At 41.5% G+C, this 17427-nt stretch overlaps 1 protein-coding gene across 4 annotated transcripts in view; it reads right to left on the minus strand.

Annotated features, from left to right (window-relative positions):
• The window catches only part of SHANK3 (SH3 and multiple ankyrin repeat domains 3), a 502635-nt gene extending 489869 nt beyond the window's left edge, over positions 1 to 12766 (minus strand). For 2 of the 4 annotated variants that reach the window (XM_056573015.1, XM_056573014.1), the window contains exons 1-2: positions 4927 to 4950; positions 4730 to 4821 (exon numbers count right to left, since the gene is read on the minus strand). In XM_056573015.1, coding sequence (XP_056428990.1) covers positions 4730 to 4740 — 11 coding nt within the window. In that variant the 5' untranslated portion in view covers positions 4741 to 4821; positions 4927 to 4950. Of the gene's footprint in view, positions 1 to 4729; positions 4822 to 4926; positions 4951 to 12751 lie in introns of those variants that run through there. The other 2 variants (XM_056573012.1, XM_056573011.1) reach the window with 2 other exon arrangements.
• Between the last annotated feature and the right edge of the window lie 4661 nt (positions 12767 to 17427).

A 17427-nucleotide genomic window follows, 5' to 3' on the forward strand; every position in this document is an offset into this window, starting at 1 on the left:
CTAAAAGCATTCCAGTGTTATTAATGTTTAAAGTGACAGTGGTCAGATGTTCAAAAAACGCTCCGGTCCTTAAGGCCAAAATGGGCTCCGTCCTGAAGGGGTTAAAGGGTTATTTAGAATAGGGCTCATGCATACAACTTGCTGAGCAATGTATAGTTGCCTTGGTACCCTAAACACTCAGCATAAGCCGAACTGTGCAGAGCATGTGGCGCCACATTTCTGATGTTACACTTTAAACAATGTGTGCAATGTGTGCACTTTAAACAATATATTAAATTTGCTTTTCCATCAAATTTAATATAACATATTAGAGTAAAAAAAAAAAAATCAGCTTTTTATACCTATTTTACAGACAATTATTATTATTTTTTTATCTTACAGTGTGTGAACATAACCATAACCTCTTGGGGACAAAGGGCGTACAGGTACAGGTGGGGGGGGGGGGTGAAAGTCGGGTGGATGTCAGGGCAGAGCGGGGGAAGATGGCAGCGATGGTGTGGGGGCCGTGGATGCGGTGGGGATCGGCGGCAGTTACCTGTGAATCACGCGGGAACCCGGGACCGGCGGCAAGCATGTGGATGCAGTGGAAGCGGTGTCAGATGCAGCAGTGAAGATCGCCATAAAGTGATCTTCACTGCTGCTTCTAGGAGTTTCTAGGCATGCTGGGAGTTGTAATTTTGCAACATCTGGAGGGCCACAATTTGGAGACCACTGTGCAGTGGTCTCCAAACTGAGTCCTTCCACATGTTGTAAAACTACAGCTCTCAGCATGCCCATACAGTCCAGGCATGCTGGGAGTTGTAGTTCTGTAACATCTGGCCCTTCAGATGTTGCAGAACTACAACTCCCAGCATGCCTGGACAGTCTCAGCATGCTGGGAGTTGTAGTTTTGCAACATCTGGAAGGGGACTGTTTGGAGACCACTATTCAGCGCTGAAACTGTCACCCTCCAGATGTCAATTCAAAGCATGCCAAGACTGTCCAGGCATGCTGGAAGTTGTATTCCAGCAACATCTGGCCCTTCAGATGTTGCCGAACTACAACTCCCAGCATGCCTGGGCAGTCTTGACATGCTTGGAGTTGAAGTTTTGCAACATCTGGAGGGCTACAGTTTGGAGACCACTACACAGTGGTCTCCAAACTGTTCTCCTCCAGTTGTTGCATAACTACAACTCCCAACATGCCCCTCCGCTGTCTGGGCATGCTGGGAGTTGTAGTATTGCAACAACTGGAGGCAAAATGATTGGGAAACTATAACTCCCAGCATGCACTGACAGACCATGCATGCTGGGAGTTGTAGTTTTGCAACAGCTGGAGGCACATGGGTTGGGAAACACTGAGTTAGGAAACAGACAGTGGTGCGGAAACACTGTGGTAGTCTGTTACCTAACTCAGTGTTTCCCAATCCCAACAGGTGTGCCTCTAGCTGTTGCATAACTACAACTTCCAGCATGCACGGTCCTCCGGTGCATGCTGGGAGTTGTAGTTTTGCCCCCCCCCCCATGTGAATGTTCCGGGTACATTCACATGGGCAAGGGTTTACAGCAAGTTTCCTGCTTCAAGTTTGAGATGCGGGAAATTTTCCGCTGCAGCGGGAAACTCACTGTAAACCCCTGCCTGTGTGAATGTACCCTAAAAACACTATACTACGCTACACTAACCCAAAATTCCCTACTCCCTTAAAAATGTCTTGTACATAATTTTTTCCAAAACGGCGTCTCCAGCTGTTGCAAAATAACAACTCCCAGTATTGCTGGACAGCCATTGACTGTCCAGGCATGTTGGGAGTTTTGCAACAGCTGGAGGCACCCTGTTTGGGGAAAACTGACGTATAGTATTTTTGGTGGAAGAGGCAAGTGTACACCCCTATGAAAATCCCTAACTTAGGCTTTAAATGCGCATGACGCTCTCTCACTTCAGAGCCCTGTCGTATTTCAAGGCAACAGTTTAGGGCCACACATGGGTATTTCCATACTCGGTAATATGAAAATAAAAAGTTGGGGGCTACACCAGCATGTTAGTGTAAAAATGTTTTATTTTTTACACTAACATGCTGGTGTTGCCCCATACTTTTCATTTTCATAAGAGGTAAAAGGAAAAAAAGACCCCCAAAATTTGTAACACAATTTCTCCCAAGTACGGAAATACCCCATACGTAGACGTAAAATGCTTTGAGCGGCGCACAACAAGGCTCAGGAGTGAGAGCGCACTATGTACATTTGAGGCCTAAACTGGTGATTTGGACAGGGGTGGCTGCTGGTTACAGCGGTTCTGACATAAACGCAAAAAAATAAATACCCACATGTACCCCAGTTCGGAAACTACACCCCTCAGGGAATGTAAAAAGGGGTGCAGTGAGCATTTACACCCCACAGGTGACTGACAGATTTTTGGAACAGTGGTCGGTGAAAATGAAAAATGTTACAATGATCTGTCAAACACCTGTGGGGTGTAAATTCTCACTGCACCCCTTGTTATGTTCCTTGAGGGGTGTAGTTTCCCAAATAGTGCCATGTGGAGTGTTTTTCACTGTTCTGGCACCATGGGGGCTTCCTAAATGTGACATGCCCCCCAAACACCATTTCATCAAAATCTGCTTTACAAAAGCCCAATATCGCTCCTTCTCTTCTGAGCCCTCTAGTGTACCCACAAAGCACTTTACATCCACATATGAGGTATTTCCTTACTTGAGAGAAATTGGGTTTCCAATTTTGGGGGACATTTTCACCTATTATCCCTTGGGAAAATGAAAAATTTGGGGTAACATCAGCATTTTAGTAAAAAAAAATGTTTTTTCATTTTCACGTCCAACTTTAACACAAAGTTGTCAAACACCTGTGGGGTGTTAAGGCTCACTGTACCCCTTGTTACGTTCCTTGTAAATATTTTGCATAAATTATCCTGTTTTAATCTTGGGTTTAAGATTTTGTTTATACTTAGTATTTTAGGCCTGATTTTTCAACAAAAACATCCATTTTACTCCATAAAAAAAATCTGAAATGGCTGCCTCGTCTACTCCTATTTAATTAAATGGGAAAACGTCTGTCGGTTTGCTTTTGGTTAAATTTTACAGCCATAATAAAAAAAAAAAAAGGCTGTGAATTAAGTGCAAGAGACATGTTTTGGCCCATTCCAGTCTTATGAAAAATAATTTTGTTTGGAACTTTTCTGAGTTTTTTGGGGGGTGAAGGGTGTTTACAGCTGGCTGGTAAATGGCATATTAGCAAAACACAGCGGAAATCAAAGATTTAAAAAATTATGCCTGTTTGTAAAATAAGACATTTTTTTTTAACTCAAAATGAGCTCCACAATATTTGTGAACTTAGGGACAGCCTTTTCTGTAGTCTCAAGTTGCATTCACAGTCCTTCTGGTCAGCATGGAAAATGTTTAGCAAGCTTGTAATCAAACCTATCCCTAAGCCTATTCAGAGAATGCGTGTCCAGCATCAGGATGTGCGATTAAAAGTTGAGTCATAATACAGAGCAAGAATCCTACGCATTTCGGGTTAGGTAACCCTTAGTCATGGCATAAAAACTTCATACATTTGCTGGTTTAAATAGTACACAGATAATCCCTAAGTCTATGTTCATCCATACATATATAAAAACTGTAAGCAAAAAATTGCTGATTTTGTTGTTTAAATTGGAGACAAAAAAAATTAGTGTGTGTTGTTACAGTTAGCAATTTTACCTGGTGAATATTAAACTTCACAAAAGGAAAATTTCCAAAGAAAGACTATGATTCATAAAAAATGCTGGAAAATGTAAGCTCTGTAGCATAATTTTGAATGCCTCTGGTTTATGATGGGCTATACCACATGAACTAACTCAGGATCATTACAGCGTAATGTATTTACAAAGTTACCCAACTATTTATGTAGATTAGTCTGTGTACAAACTATAAAATGGTGGACATATGCCTTAAGGACACCAGATGTCTTTAAGCACAAAAATGTTCTAAGGCATGCAGTAGAAATGACTATATCATGGAGAGAATTACTGTATAACATGATAACTGTAATCCCAAATGATAAACTCAGCCCCTGTCAACACCCCTGACCTTTGAGTGCATTTCCTATTATTTTCTGTGCAATAGTATCCAAGTGTGTTAGCTCATCTAATGGGGTGTTCTATCAGCAGACAGAATAAATGACAAAAATCACATACCTATATTGGCACCCGTACATTTAACGAGAACAATGACGTGCATTCATATGCGTAGATACTGTATACTGTACACCTACACACTCACACACATGCATGCCCCACGCAGCTACAGAACCTTCCCACACAGCTACATTAACAGCCAACATGCACAGTGCTGCACACATCGACAACACAGGACTCATTTTTCATTACACAATTCATACAAAAAAACACAGGAGACATAAAGAGAGACAAGCATTTGTGTGATACATCCCATAATGCGGCAGGCAAGGGAAAAGAAGCTGCTCAATGTGACAGAGGGGAGAGCATCTGGGCCTCTCAGATGTTGCTCCTGCTGTCCTGCTCTCCCTCATATACACATATATTTCATCAGTTCTGTATAACCATCCTCTTCCTTTCTGCGCCACTCTCTAAGGCTCACCTGTCTTGTCTCATCAAACCCTACCCAGTACACCTTTCCTCTCTCCAAGACCCTTCTCCACCTCATGTACCCCCCCCCCATCCCTTTTAGCCCCTTGTCCTCTATTCTCTCTTTGACTGTTCTCTGGTACTCTCTTCTTACCTCTCTCTCATTCTCTTCTCTTTTTTACCTTCTCTTCAGTTTCAGAAAGAGAGCTCAGAACGACATCACCATGGTAATAAGGTTGTGGATTGCTAAAGAAGGAGAGAGAGAGAGAATGTGAAAAGTGTGAGCAGAGGTGATGTAAAGATGGGGGGAAGTGGAAAATAAAAAAGGGAAATGGTAATAAAGGTACCCACTGGAGGATAAGAGTGAGATGGACAAGAACTAGTGGTTGAGGAAATGATTAGAAAGGGGGTGTGTAGTCAGTGGGTGGATTGCTGCGTGCGCTGGGAGGAAGGCTATGCATGTGTTAGAATGATTTTCACAGGATTTGTGTGAATTCATAGAGGGGGATGAGGAGGAAAGTGACTGTTCTGTTTGAGGAAACTATGCAGGAAAGTTAAATTATATAAAGTTAGTATATATAATCAATCAAAAAAATGTTGCAGTATCTTATAATACCTTTTTTATTGGACTAACAGAATTTTGTAGACAAGCTTTCTGGATCCTCCCTTTATCAAGTCCAAAGCAAATCTAAGCTCACAAGCCAAGGACACAGGTTACATCTCACAAATATGCAGGGGTTAAGACAATAGATGTGGAGAATTCACACTAAGATGGGCCATAAATTGTCCTGCTATAGGAACATAGACTAAATAGATAAGGATGAGAAAAAGGGGGGAGGGAGGGAGAAGGGAGCAGGGGAGAGACTAATTAACCTCTTCAGGACATAGGGCGTATGGATACGCCCTGCATCCCGAGTCCTTAAGGACCGAGGGCGTATCCATACGCCCGTGGGAATTCCGGCCCCCACCGCTAGCCGGTTGGGGACCGGAGCCGGATGCCTGCTGAAATCGTTCAGCAGGCATCCCGGCATATCGCCCAGGGGGGTCATTATGCCCCCCCATGTCGGCGATCGCCGCAGATCGCTGGACAATTCAGTCCAGCGATCTGCGGCGATTCCGGGTCAATCGGGTCTCCAGTGACCCGGTATTACTGGCTGTTCGGGGCCGTCTCTGACGGCCCCGAACAGCCAGAGCCTGCAGGGGTGAGGTGGCACTGGTGCCACCTCACGATCGCCCTGATTCGTCGGCCGGATTACCGGCCGACCAATCAGGGCGCCTGCTGCAGGTGTCACTCCCGCACCCGCTCCGCCCCTCTTCCGGAGGACGTGAGCGGGTGCGGGACGTGCACCCCGGGTGCTGGGGACCCCGATCCCCGGCGCCCCTGTTGGGATTGGGGCTCCAGGAGCAGCTGCGGCGGCGGGACTGACCTGCATCGTCTGAATCGTTGGAGGTGAGTGACAGCCTCCTGCTGTTGCTTAGCAACAGCTCCCAGCATGCAAAAAGGGCATGCTGGGAGCTGTAGTTATGCAACAGCAGGAGGCAGACCACCACAACTCCCAGCATTCCCTTATGGGCATGCTGGGACTTATGGTTTTGCAACAGCTGGAGGCACATTCTTTCTATGGAAAAGTGTACCTTCAGCTGTTGTATAACTACAACTCCCAGCTTGCACAAACAGCTAAAGTGCATGCTAGGAGTTGTAGTGGTGCATCTGCTGGTTGCATAACTACAACTCCCAGCATGCCCGTTGGCTGTCGGTGACTGCTGAGAGTTGTAGTTTTGCAACAGCTGAAGGCACACTGGTTGTGAAACTCAGAGTTTTTTTTTACCTAACTCAGTGTTTCACGACCGGTGTGCCTCCAGCTGTTGCAAACTACAACTCTCAGCAGTCACCGTACACCATGCACCGTACATGCTGGGAGTTGTAGCTTTGCAACAGCTGGAGGCACACTGGTTGTGAAACACTGAGTTAGGTCACAAACTCAGTGATACATAACCAGTGTGCCTACAGCTGTTGCAAAACTGCAACTCTCAGCAGTCACCGACAGCCAACGGGCATGCTGGGAGTTGTAGTTATGCAACAGCTGGATGTCCCCCCCAATGTGAACGTACAGGGTACACTCACATGGGCGGAGGATTACAGTAAGTATCTGGCTGCAAGTTTGAGCTGCCGCAAACTTTCTGCTGCAGCTCAAATTGCCAGCGAGAAACTACTGTGAACCCCCGCCCGTGCGACTGTACCCTAAAAACACTACACTACACTAACAAAAAATAAAATAAAAAGTAAAAAACACTACATATACACATACCCCTACACAGCCCCCCTCCCCTCCCCAATAAAAATGAAAAACGTCTGGTACGCCACTGTTTCCAAAACGGAGCCTCCAGCTGTTGCAAAACAACTCCCAGTATTGTCGGACAGCCGTTGACTGTCCAGGCATGCTGGGAGTTTTGCAACAGCTGGAGGCACCCTGTTTGGGAATCACTGGCGTAGAATACCCCTATGTCCACCCCTATGCAATCCCTAATTTAGGCCTCAAATGCGCATGGCGCTCTCACTTTGGAGCCCTGTCGTATTTCAAGGCGACAGTTTAGGGCCACATATGGGGTATCGCCGTACTCGCGAGAAATTGGGTTACAAATTTTGGGGGGTATTTTCTGCTTTTACCCTTTTTAAAAATGTCAAATTTTTGGGAAAACAAGCATTTTAGGTAAAAAAAAAATTTTTTTTTTACATATGCAAAAGTCGTGAAACACCTGTGGGGTATAAAGGTTCACTTAACCCCTTGTTACGTTCCCCGAGGGGTCTAGTTTCCAAAATAGTATGCCATGTGGGTTTTTTTTTGCTGTCCTGGCACCATAGGTGCTTCCTAAATGCGGCATGCCCCCAGAGCAAAATTTGCGTTCAAAAAGCCAAATGTGACTCCTTCTCTTCAGAGACCCGTAGTGCGCCAGCAGAGCACTTCTCACCCCCATATGGGGTGTTTTCTGAATCGGGAGAAATTGGGCTTCAAATTTTTAGGGGTATTTTCTGCTATTACCCTTTTTAAAAATAAAATTTTTGGGAGAAAACAAGCATTTTAGGTAAAATTTTTTTATTTTTTTTTACATTTGCAAAAGTCGTGAAACACCTGTGGGGTATTAACGTTCACTTTACCCCTTGTTACATTCCCCGAGGGGTCTAGTTTCCAAAATGGTATGCCATGTGTTTTTTTTTTGCTGTTCTGGCACCATAAGGGCTTCCTAAAGGTAACATGCCCCCCAAAAACCATTTCAGAAAAATGTACTCTCCAAAATCCCCTTGTCGCTCCTTTCCTTCTGAGCCCTCTACTGCGCCCGCCGAACACTTTACATAGACATATGAGGTATGTGCTTACTCGAGAGAAATTGGGCTACAAATACAAGTAAAAATTTTATCCTTTTATCCCTTGTAAAAATTCAAAAATTGGGTCTACAAGAACATGTGAGTGTAAAAAATGAAGATTGTGAATTTTCTCCTTCACTTTGCTGCTATTCGTGTGAAACACCTAAAGGGTTAAAACGCTGACTGAATGTCATTTTGAATACTTTGGGGGGTGTAGTTTTTATAATGGGGTCATTTATGGGGTATTTCTAATATGAAGGCCTTCAAATCCACTTCAAACCTGAACTGGTCCCTGAAAAATACTGAGTTTGAAAATTTTGTGAAAAATCGGAAAATTGCTGCTGAACTTTGAAGCCCTCTGGTGTCTTCCAAAAGTAAAAACTCATCAATTTTATGATGCAAACATAAAGTAGACATATTGTATAAGTGAACCAAAAAAAATTTATTCGTAATATCCATTTTCCTTACAAGCAGAGAGCTTCAAAGTTAGAAAAATGCAAAATTTTCAAATTTTTCATCAAATTTACGGATTTTTCACCAAGAAATGATGCAAGTATCGACAAAAATTTACCACTATGTTAAAGTAGAATATGTCACGAAAAAACAGTCTCGGAATCAGAATGACAACTAAAAGCATTCCAGAGTTATTAATGTTTAAAGTGACAGTGGTCAGATGTGCAAAAAACGCTCCGGTCCTTAAGGCCAAAATGGTCTCCGTCCTGAAGGGGTTAAGCAGGACAAAGGGAGATGCAAAAGAGAATCCAGTACAGTACAGGTTATAAGAAGTTTTGATAATGAGATAAAAAGCTCAAATCCACATTGAGTCCCCAGTTTTTGGAATCAATAAAACAGCATCATTTTAGCTTCAAATGTCTCTCTCTTTTGTGTTTTTGTGAGCTTAGATTTGCTTTGGACTTGATAAAGGGAGGAATCTCGAAAGCTTGTCTCTACAAAATGCTGTTAGTCCAATAAAAAAGGTATTACAAGATACTAAACATTTTTGGATTTGCATCTGCATCACTGGACTAATACGGCTACTCAAATTTAATATATATATATATATATATATATATATATATATAGATATATATATAGATATATATATATATATATATAAACAAAAACAGCTATGCAGCACTCCAAAATTGGTAAAAGGTTGAAAAAACTGTGATTTATCCAATCCATGTTCTGCTGCTGGAATGTGGATTGATTAAATCACAGTTTTTTCAAACTTTTACCAATTTTGGATTGCTGCATAGCTGTTTTTGTTTATCTACGGAAATCTTGATAAAATTTGGGACCCTGGCACCCTCCAAATAATTTCAAGTAGCGCTGCTTCATACTTTGTTCATATATATATATATATATATATATATATATATATATATAGGCTGAGCCATGTATAGAAGCTTCTGTATGAGAATAGGGAAGAAGAGCTATGGCAGTCAGCATATCAATACCCTGTTCTTTTTATTAAAACATGGCATCCTACTGCAGGAACAGGTTTTGTTGCATGCAGTAACATAAAAGTCATATGTGATCTATAAATTTAGCAGAGCTAAATGTATTACCTTATCTAGTGTGCTGCATTGTATTTACAATTTGGTGATTACAAAGATGTAGAATTAGATTATTATAAATGATTACATGAAAAAGCATTAACTGTCATTTAAATTAGATTTTGACATGTTGCACATACATGGCAAAAGTTAACATCGGTCGAGACTCCTCCGATCATAAGTTACTGTATAGATGGGGGAAGCATGTAGCAGCATGTTTCACTCCCCGGCAGTTCAACTGATTAGAGAAAACGCACTCCATAGACTATAATGGAGCTGATCTCCAATCAGTTAGATTGCCTGCTGAGACAGGGAATAAAGTGCTGTGCCACACACTTCAGCAGCCTATAACTAATGTTCAGAGGGGTCTCAGCAGTAAGACCCCAACCAATATTAACTTTTGACATTTCTGCACCCACAGACTTTGAATGATTTTGATATGGGTAGGATTGGGTTTACATCTTGTTTGGCTTCTATGTCATCAATATTTGTTAGCATAATGTTATGCTGTTAAGTTGATGTATACGTGGCATGCCAGTGGGAGGTCTCTTCACTTTATTTACTGTGCATAGTCTGCTACCGTCTACATTTGGTACATTTTTGCAATGTGTAGTTTTATTTTGTGGGACTCAAAAGCCTTGTCTACTGCTCTTTTGAGTGTCTCAAAATAAAAGTATACATTTGGGAAATGGACTGAACATAGTCACTATGTACAGTCTGTTAAAGGATCTGCCACTGTATGTCAATATACGTTTCTGTCAGTGTCCTGACATAGGTTGACAAGGTACAGCCTCAATGCAGTATGAACCTAGCCTAAGCAGCAATATTTATGAACCACACTGTTACTATAATGATAAGGATTAACAACGTGTTGAAGAAGTTGCCCAGAGCAACGGAACGGGTGGGGTCATTGGGTGCACGTATTCATTCCTTATATTCCGCAGTTTTTAGTTTTATTGAGTCTTTATCCACTTCTGCTGCTTTGATGGGTATTATTTGTTGTAATTTACATTGCACTTACCTGATTATTAGTGACTTTAATACCGTGCTTTATATTTATATACTGCTATAGACATAAGGTATTCTGCACTATTATTCTGTTACCATTCATTAGAGCAATTTTATGTTGATTGAGTTGAACTGTGGATTTTTGATCCAATGTATTACATTGTTGTGCTCCTGGAGGAAGAGCGTCTTGCCCCCTCGATTTTTTTGTGGTGTGCCCCGTATGGGGAACTTTTAATTGTTTTTGAATGTCTGATTTGTATTCAGTGGTTTCACTAATAAAATATATTCTTGCTACTCATACAGTGTGCAGTGTTTGTTCTTTTTGGATTGTATGTATATATTCACACTTTGTTGCACCCCGGTTAGAGTATTATATATCATATTTAAAGTAAATGTGTCCTGCTTCAGAGGTTCCCTACGTGAATGTATATTTAGGAAATTCTTATTAGTAGAACAGTCTGATAAGGAGATATGGTGCGGTATCAGTGTTACTAAGCATCTTCTCATTTCTCTACTGTCAGTATAGAACCAATCCCAGCTTTGAGCTGAACAGTTGAGTCATGCCTGACACTGATTGCTACAGATACTATGTATAATAAACTCCATCTTTTCTATAGTAGGGCAGCAAATCCTTAGCAACCTGTCTTTGCACGTTAAGGATGCCACAGTAGAAAAGTAGAGAATGGCTGAAGAACTGAATGACTACCTTTAAAAGAATATTATTCAAAATGTTATTCCAAATATAGGTTTAAAGGTTCACATAATTAAAATACATTGTTATAGGAATCAGAGCTCTATTTCTCATATATATACATTGCCACTTATGGAAAGATAAGTCGATCAGCATCTGATGGACATTTTGCTTTCTCAGTGTTAGAGATAATAGCTGGGTAGGAGTTACAACGTAGTGAATTAGATAGTAGACTGGGAGGAGGAACCCTGGAGGACAGCTCACAGAAGCTGGAAACAAAAACAGGAGAACAGCTAAAAGGCAGTCTGCACGAGAGACCCGTGGAGAATAAAAAAATGTCCATATGTGGATGGCAAACACAAATGCCTAAAACCTGCCCTATGTGAACCATGTCATCAGACAAACATCAAAAAGAAATTTTAATATCTTCACAAAATCTTTACAGAATAACTGACCTTATATTAATACATTCCTAAAACTAAGGAATATTACAAAACATCTGCAAAATTCAGAGAGATAAATTCTGTGTACAGTTGCGGAAAACCTGACTTAATCATATGCAATATACATCTGCAAGTTACTTTATAATTCTAACTTACAGCTTTTGGGGCCCAAAAGCAGGATCTTTGCCTTGGGCCCACTGATGTCTTATATTATGGTTGACAAGTATGCTCAGCAAGTGCTCAATACAGAACTGTGATATTATCAAATTGTGGAAAGTCTGGCACGTTTCAGCACATTAGCGCTGTATGATGGCGTTTGATTACAGTGGTATTGGATCTTCAGCTCACAGGTCAGCCCACTGCTTATTTAAATAATGCCTAAGGCATTTCACAGAAATTGTGATAGGCGAGAAAGGCAAAGTACATGTGATTTCTCTGCAAAAAACACAACTTCACATTGCTATTAGACTTCTCAATAAAATGCTTGATTTTATTTTCTAAACTGCACAACAGGCTCATTTTAGGAGCTCGGTGTTATTCATTACATACAGAGAGACTGCAATATACAGCAAGTATATGAAAAATAAGGAGGGATGAGCACTAGCTTAGGACAAGTAAGTGATTTAAGAAGCTGAAAGTAAAAATACAAGTGCTATAAACAGTGAGCACAGAACTGAACCATATGAAAGGTGTGATTAGTCAGTCCATTATAAAAATAGATATGCCAGTGGCTATACATATATGTAATAAAAGGAAAAACAATAACCATGTGATGTTTGTAAGAGAGGGTGACTGAACAATCTGGGAAAAATATAATAACTGGGGTGTTTCTCTATAAAATTCCTGTTCTCTGTAGTCACAGCGATGAACATCCTGTGTATTGTGTTTAAGGCCCACAGGGAATCTTTTTATAAACCATGCTTACAAACAGTAACACGTTTAAATCTTATGTGTGTATTTGACAATGTTTGTAGCCATTTTAATGCTTGAGGCCATGGAGGTGCAATAATCAGGTGGTGGGCCCTGCAAATATAGATTTAGCCTTTAATGTCTGAAGACGGCATAAACCATCTATCCAACCAATTCTAAAACTTGTATTCATAAATATTACCTTCTCTGCTTGTTGATCCTTCATTTTGCCCTAAAGACAGACATCAGGGGATTATTAAGCAGCCCACAAGAAATCATTGGCTAGTTTGCTGAGATTTTACTAATGAGTATGCCGAGCTAGGGGACCCAAGAAAGACCATAGGAATGGTACGATGATATTTTTGCTACAATTGCAACTAGTATTACCTTATTGGATATTCAAATGAACGTCAACTAATATGGAACATATAAAAAAATACATGTTATTTCAATCTTGTTTTCTTTATAAACATTTTTGTGTTTTCTTATTTATGTGATTATGCATATAAAACATCTGAACTATACCCATTTCATACTAGCAAATGAACCACATAGAAACACTATACTGAAATTTCCTGTACACCGCAGATCACAAGCATAAATAGGGTCAGCTGACTTGTCTCTTTAACATTATAGGATGGGAGATTATGGATGCTCAAAAAACAAAAATAAAGCACACTTCATAAGTCAACACTGTATAGAAACTAGGGAAGAGAAAATTCCATGGAAAAACTTTTCATGTTATTGGTTTGTGTGACCAGAGTACAACACTGTGTAATTGTTTTTTAACCTCTTCAGGACGCCAGGCGTATGCATACGCCCTGCATCCCGAGTCCTTAAGGACGTGGGGTGTATGCATACGCCCGTGGGAATTCCGGTCCCCGCCGTTAGCCGGTTGGGCACCGGATCGGGATGGATGCCTGCTGAAATCATTCAGCAGGCATCCCGGCACATCGCCCAGGGGGGTCCTGAGACCCCCCCCCCCCCCATGTCGGCGATGGCAGAAAATCACATGTCAATTCAGACATGCGATTTTCTGCTTTTCCGGGCTGATCGGGTCTCTGGTGACCCGATCACCCAGAAAATAGGGATGATCGGAGTTTTCAGTGACAGCCCCGATCATCCAGAGGGCTAGGAGCGAGGTCGCAGTGCTGCGATTTCCTCCTATCCCCTACCATTGGTCAGAACTGATTCTGACCAATGGCAGCGCAGGACAGTGGGTTGCCATGGAAACCCCTCGTTCTGCCCACCCCTGGATGTCGTGGGGAATGTGGGGAGAAGATGGAGGCTGGTACCTGGAGGAGAAGATGCCTGGGGACCCTCGATCGTCGCTGGAGACAGGCACAGGTAGGGAAACCACTTGGGGGGGGGATAAAAGTGAAAGTAAAGTGAGCTTTACTGTGGCAACCACTAGGAAGGCCAAACTGCAACTCCCTGGCAGTTTGGCCTTCCTAGTGGTTGCCACAGTAAAGATCACTTTACTTTCACTTTTATCCCCCCCCCCCAACGTGGTTTCCCTACCTGTGCCTGTCTCCAGCGACGATCGAGGGTCCCCAGGCATCTTCTCCTCCAGGTACCAGCCTCCATCTCCTCACCACGTTCCCCAAAGGCTGTCTGGGCATGCTGGGAGTTGTAGTTTTGCAACATCTGGAGGGTCTCAGTTTGGAGACCACTGTTACAGTGGTGCCCAAATGGTAGCCCTCCAGATGTTGCCAAACTACAACTCTCAGCATGCCTAGACTGCCCAGGCTTGCTGGGAGTTGTAGTTCTGTAACATCTGTCCCTTCAGATTTTGCAATTTTCATGAAATGTTTGAAAATTGCTGCTCTACTTTGAAGCTCTCTGATTTTTTCAAAAAGCAAAAATATGTGCATTTTATGATGCCAACATAAAGTGGACATATTGTATTTGTGAAGAAAAATAAAATGTATTGGGAATATCCATTTACAAGTAGAGAGTTTCAAAGTTAGAAAAATGCTACATTTTCAAAATTTGCATGAAATTTTTTGATTTTTCCCCAAAAAAGGATGCAAGTAACGCCGAAAATTTACCACCAAAATAAAGTAGAATATGTCATGAAAAAACAATCTCAGAATAAGAATATTCGGTAAAAGCGTTTTCGCGTTATTAATTCGTAAAGCGACGGTGGTCAGAATTGCGAAAAAGGGCTCAGTCCTTAAGGTGAAAAAGGGCTGCATCCTTAAGGGGTTAAGATTGCTGCCAGACTCGCCTTTGTCCATTGACCAAGCTATGGAAACCAGTTGTTGTGTACTATCACAGGATAAGAACATAGAATGAATTTGCTTCAGCACTGTCACTGTGAACTGCATAGCTTTCACAGATCGCCTTTTGGATTGTGAACTTTATTTACTACAAAATATCCGATGTCTATAAAACAATGTGTTTCAAGACTGAACTAGCCTCTTTGTGAGGTTAATGCATCAAATGGTGTATTCATTGACATAGGAAAGTAACACTATTCACATAGAAAAAGCTCCCTATACTTCTCCCATGTTATGTCATAGTCTTTGGGTCAGGTGACTGTAGGAGTCCACTGACACTTTTCTGATCATTAACTTCAGGTCATTGCAGACAGTGCAGAAAGGACCATTCCTAAGCATGTCCATTACAATCTGGCAGGTAAGTGCTAAAATCACCTTATGGTGGATAACCCCTTTCATTTTACACAATTCTTAGAACTACATCTACATTTGAAATGAAAGTTAAATACGTGAGACATTCCCTACAAAGTAAGCTAATAAACGATAAAACCCCACATATTATGGACAGGTATGCATACCCAGCACACAACAACAAAGCTGTGATTTCTAAACCTGAGGCCTTTCTCTCTTATATTACACTCCCTCTTAGAGTATACTTGCTAGCTGATAAGCTGATGTGTAATGTACACCATAGTATTAGCAAGTATATGTGTGAAACAACAAGAGGAGAAAAAACAATCTGCCAATAGGTAGTTGTTTGTGTACTGCAATGTTATCATGCAATAGTACTTTAAAGTATTATTTAGCGCATTTATTATTTTTATAATATAATATCTGTATCCACATTGTTAACTGACCTAGCAGAGTTTCCAGTATGGCATATCATTGCTACATGCACAGACATCAATAAATGCAATCCCTATAGAGTCATATTATGGACAAAAATGTAGTCTATGTGCAATCTATATGGTATCTTCGTCAGGCAATATCATTTCCCCAGTATACCACTGTATAAAATGAAAGGCTTACAGGGTTATAATATCTCTTCTGGTTCCCTTCATACACATGAATGCTTATCATGCCAAGCATGTATTCTAAATGGGGGGAGAAAAATAAGCCATTGCTTGACATTTCTGGCTATGGCTTACATCCCCTCAAAATGTTATTCTTGCCAGACCTCTTCCATTGGAGGTGGAGGACCAATTCACACTCAATGGTTGGTCGTTCCCAAAGTAATTGATGGCTCTGGCTGACGTTAATCTAATGTGTATGGCCAGCCTTTTAGCTCAAAGCTTTACTATGGGTCCCTATTCCATCTCTGTACAACACAATGCTGCAAAACAATAATGTGCATGAGGCCTTAAAGGGGTATTCCGGGCAAAAACATTTTATCTCCTATCCAAAGGTTAGGGGATAAGATGTCTGATCGCGGGGGGCCCACTGCTGAGACCCCACCCCAGTCTCCCTGCAGCACCCGCATTCTATTTGGGTGCTGAATCTCCAGTTTCGGAAACCTCCGGGTTTCCAGTACTGGGGACGTGACATCATGCCACGCCCCCTCCATTCATGTCTATGGGAGAGGGCGTGACGGCCGTCACGCCCCCTCCCATAGACATGAATGGAGGGCGCGTGATGTCACGTCGCCTGTCCCGGAAACCCGAAGGTTTCCGAAACTAGAGACGCAGTCCCTGCATAGAATGCGGGTGCTGCTGGGAGATCGTGGGGGTCTCAGCAGAAGCCCCCCCACGATCAGATATCTTATCCCCTATCCTTTGGATAGGGGATTAAATGTTTTTGCCCGAAATACCCCTTTAAAGTACATATTCATGCACAAAAGCAAATCATCTGGTACTATGTTAGTGCATTGTGAAAGAAAACTGCAGGTGTGAATGGTAATCAAACCTATGGCCCTTGATATGAATGGCAGTGGTGGTAACCTACCAATGTGTGTATGGGGCATGTAATAGAATATTTAACACGTTATGTCCAAAGAACACATCTGACATTGAATAATACAATACTGTTTAAAGATGATTGTTATATTTTATGAATGTTGTCCTAAAGGGCTACATGTTAATAATCCATCCTATGTTGTGACTTTCAGCCCCCACCCTCTTACAGTCGATAACATACCCGTGACATAAGAATCACGTGTAGGCGTGACAATGAGTGCGCAATGAATGTTTTCTGTTTTTAAACGGGTGAAGTCAGTACAAATGAAGAATGAAGGGAAATACAGACAGTTTAATATACAAATGAAGGTTTAACACAGCAACTCATGTTGTGTCTACAAACTTTTCTAAGAAATAAATGTATTTAAATGAAAACTTGGTTGCAACCCTAAAATAAGCCCCCTGTTTACACCCCTTTCTGTTTCAGGTAATTTTTTTCCCCAAAACAGCAAATATTTCCTTATTAGGCTGCATTGTGAAATCCTAAATAACCAGACCTAGAAATTTCCTGGAAGGCGCTAGGATGATAGATGTTGCTTTGTCTCTTTATGTATAGGATACAGGCTATGACCTTTGATTCTTATTATTGTAAGCCTTTGCACACTGCAGTAGAATCTGTTTGATGTAACACAAATGTTTTAATTTTCATTTATCACCACTTATCTGCTATAATCTAATAGGACTGCACTAGCTAAATGACAATA

This window comes from Hyla sarda, chromosome 4 (assembly GCF_029499605.1).
Source record: "Hyla sarda isolate aHylSar1 chromosome 4, aHylSar1.hap1, whole genome shotgun sequence".
NCBI classification, from domain to species: domain Eukaryota; kingdom Metazoa; phylum Chordata; class Amphibia; order Anura; family Hylidae; genus Hyla; species Hyla sarda.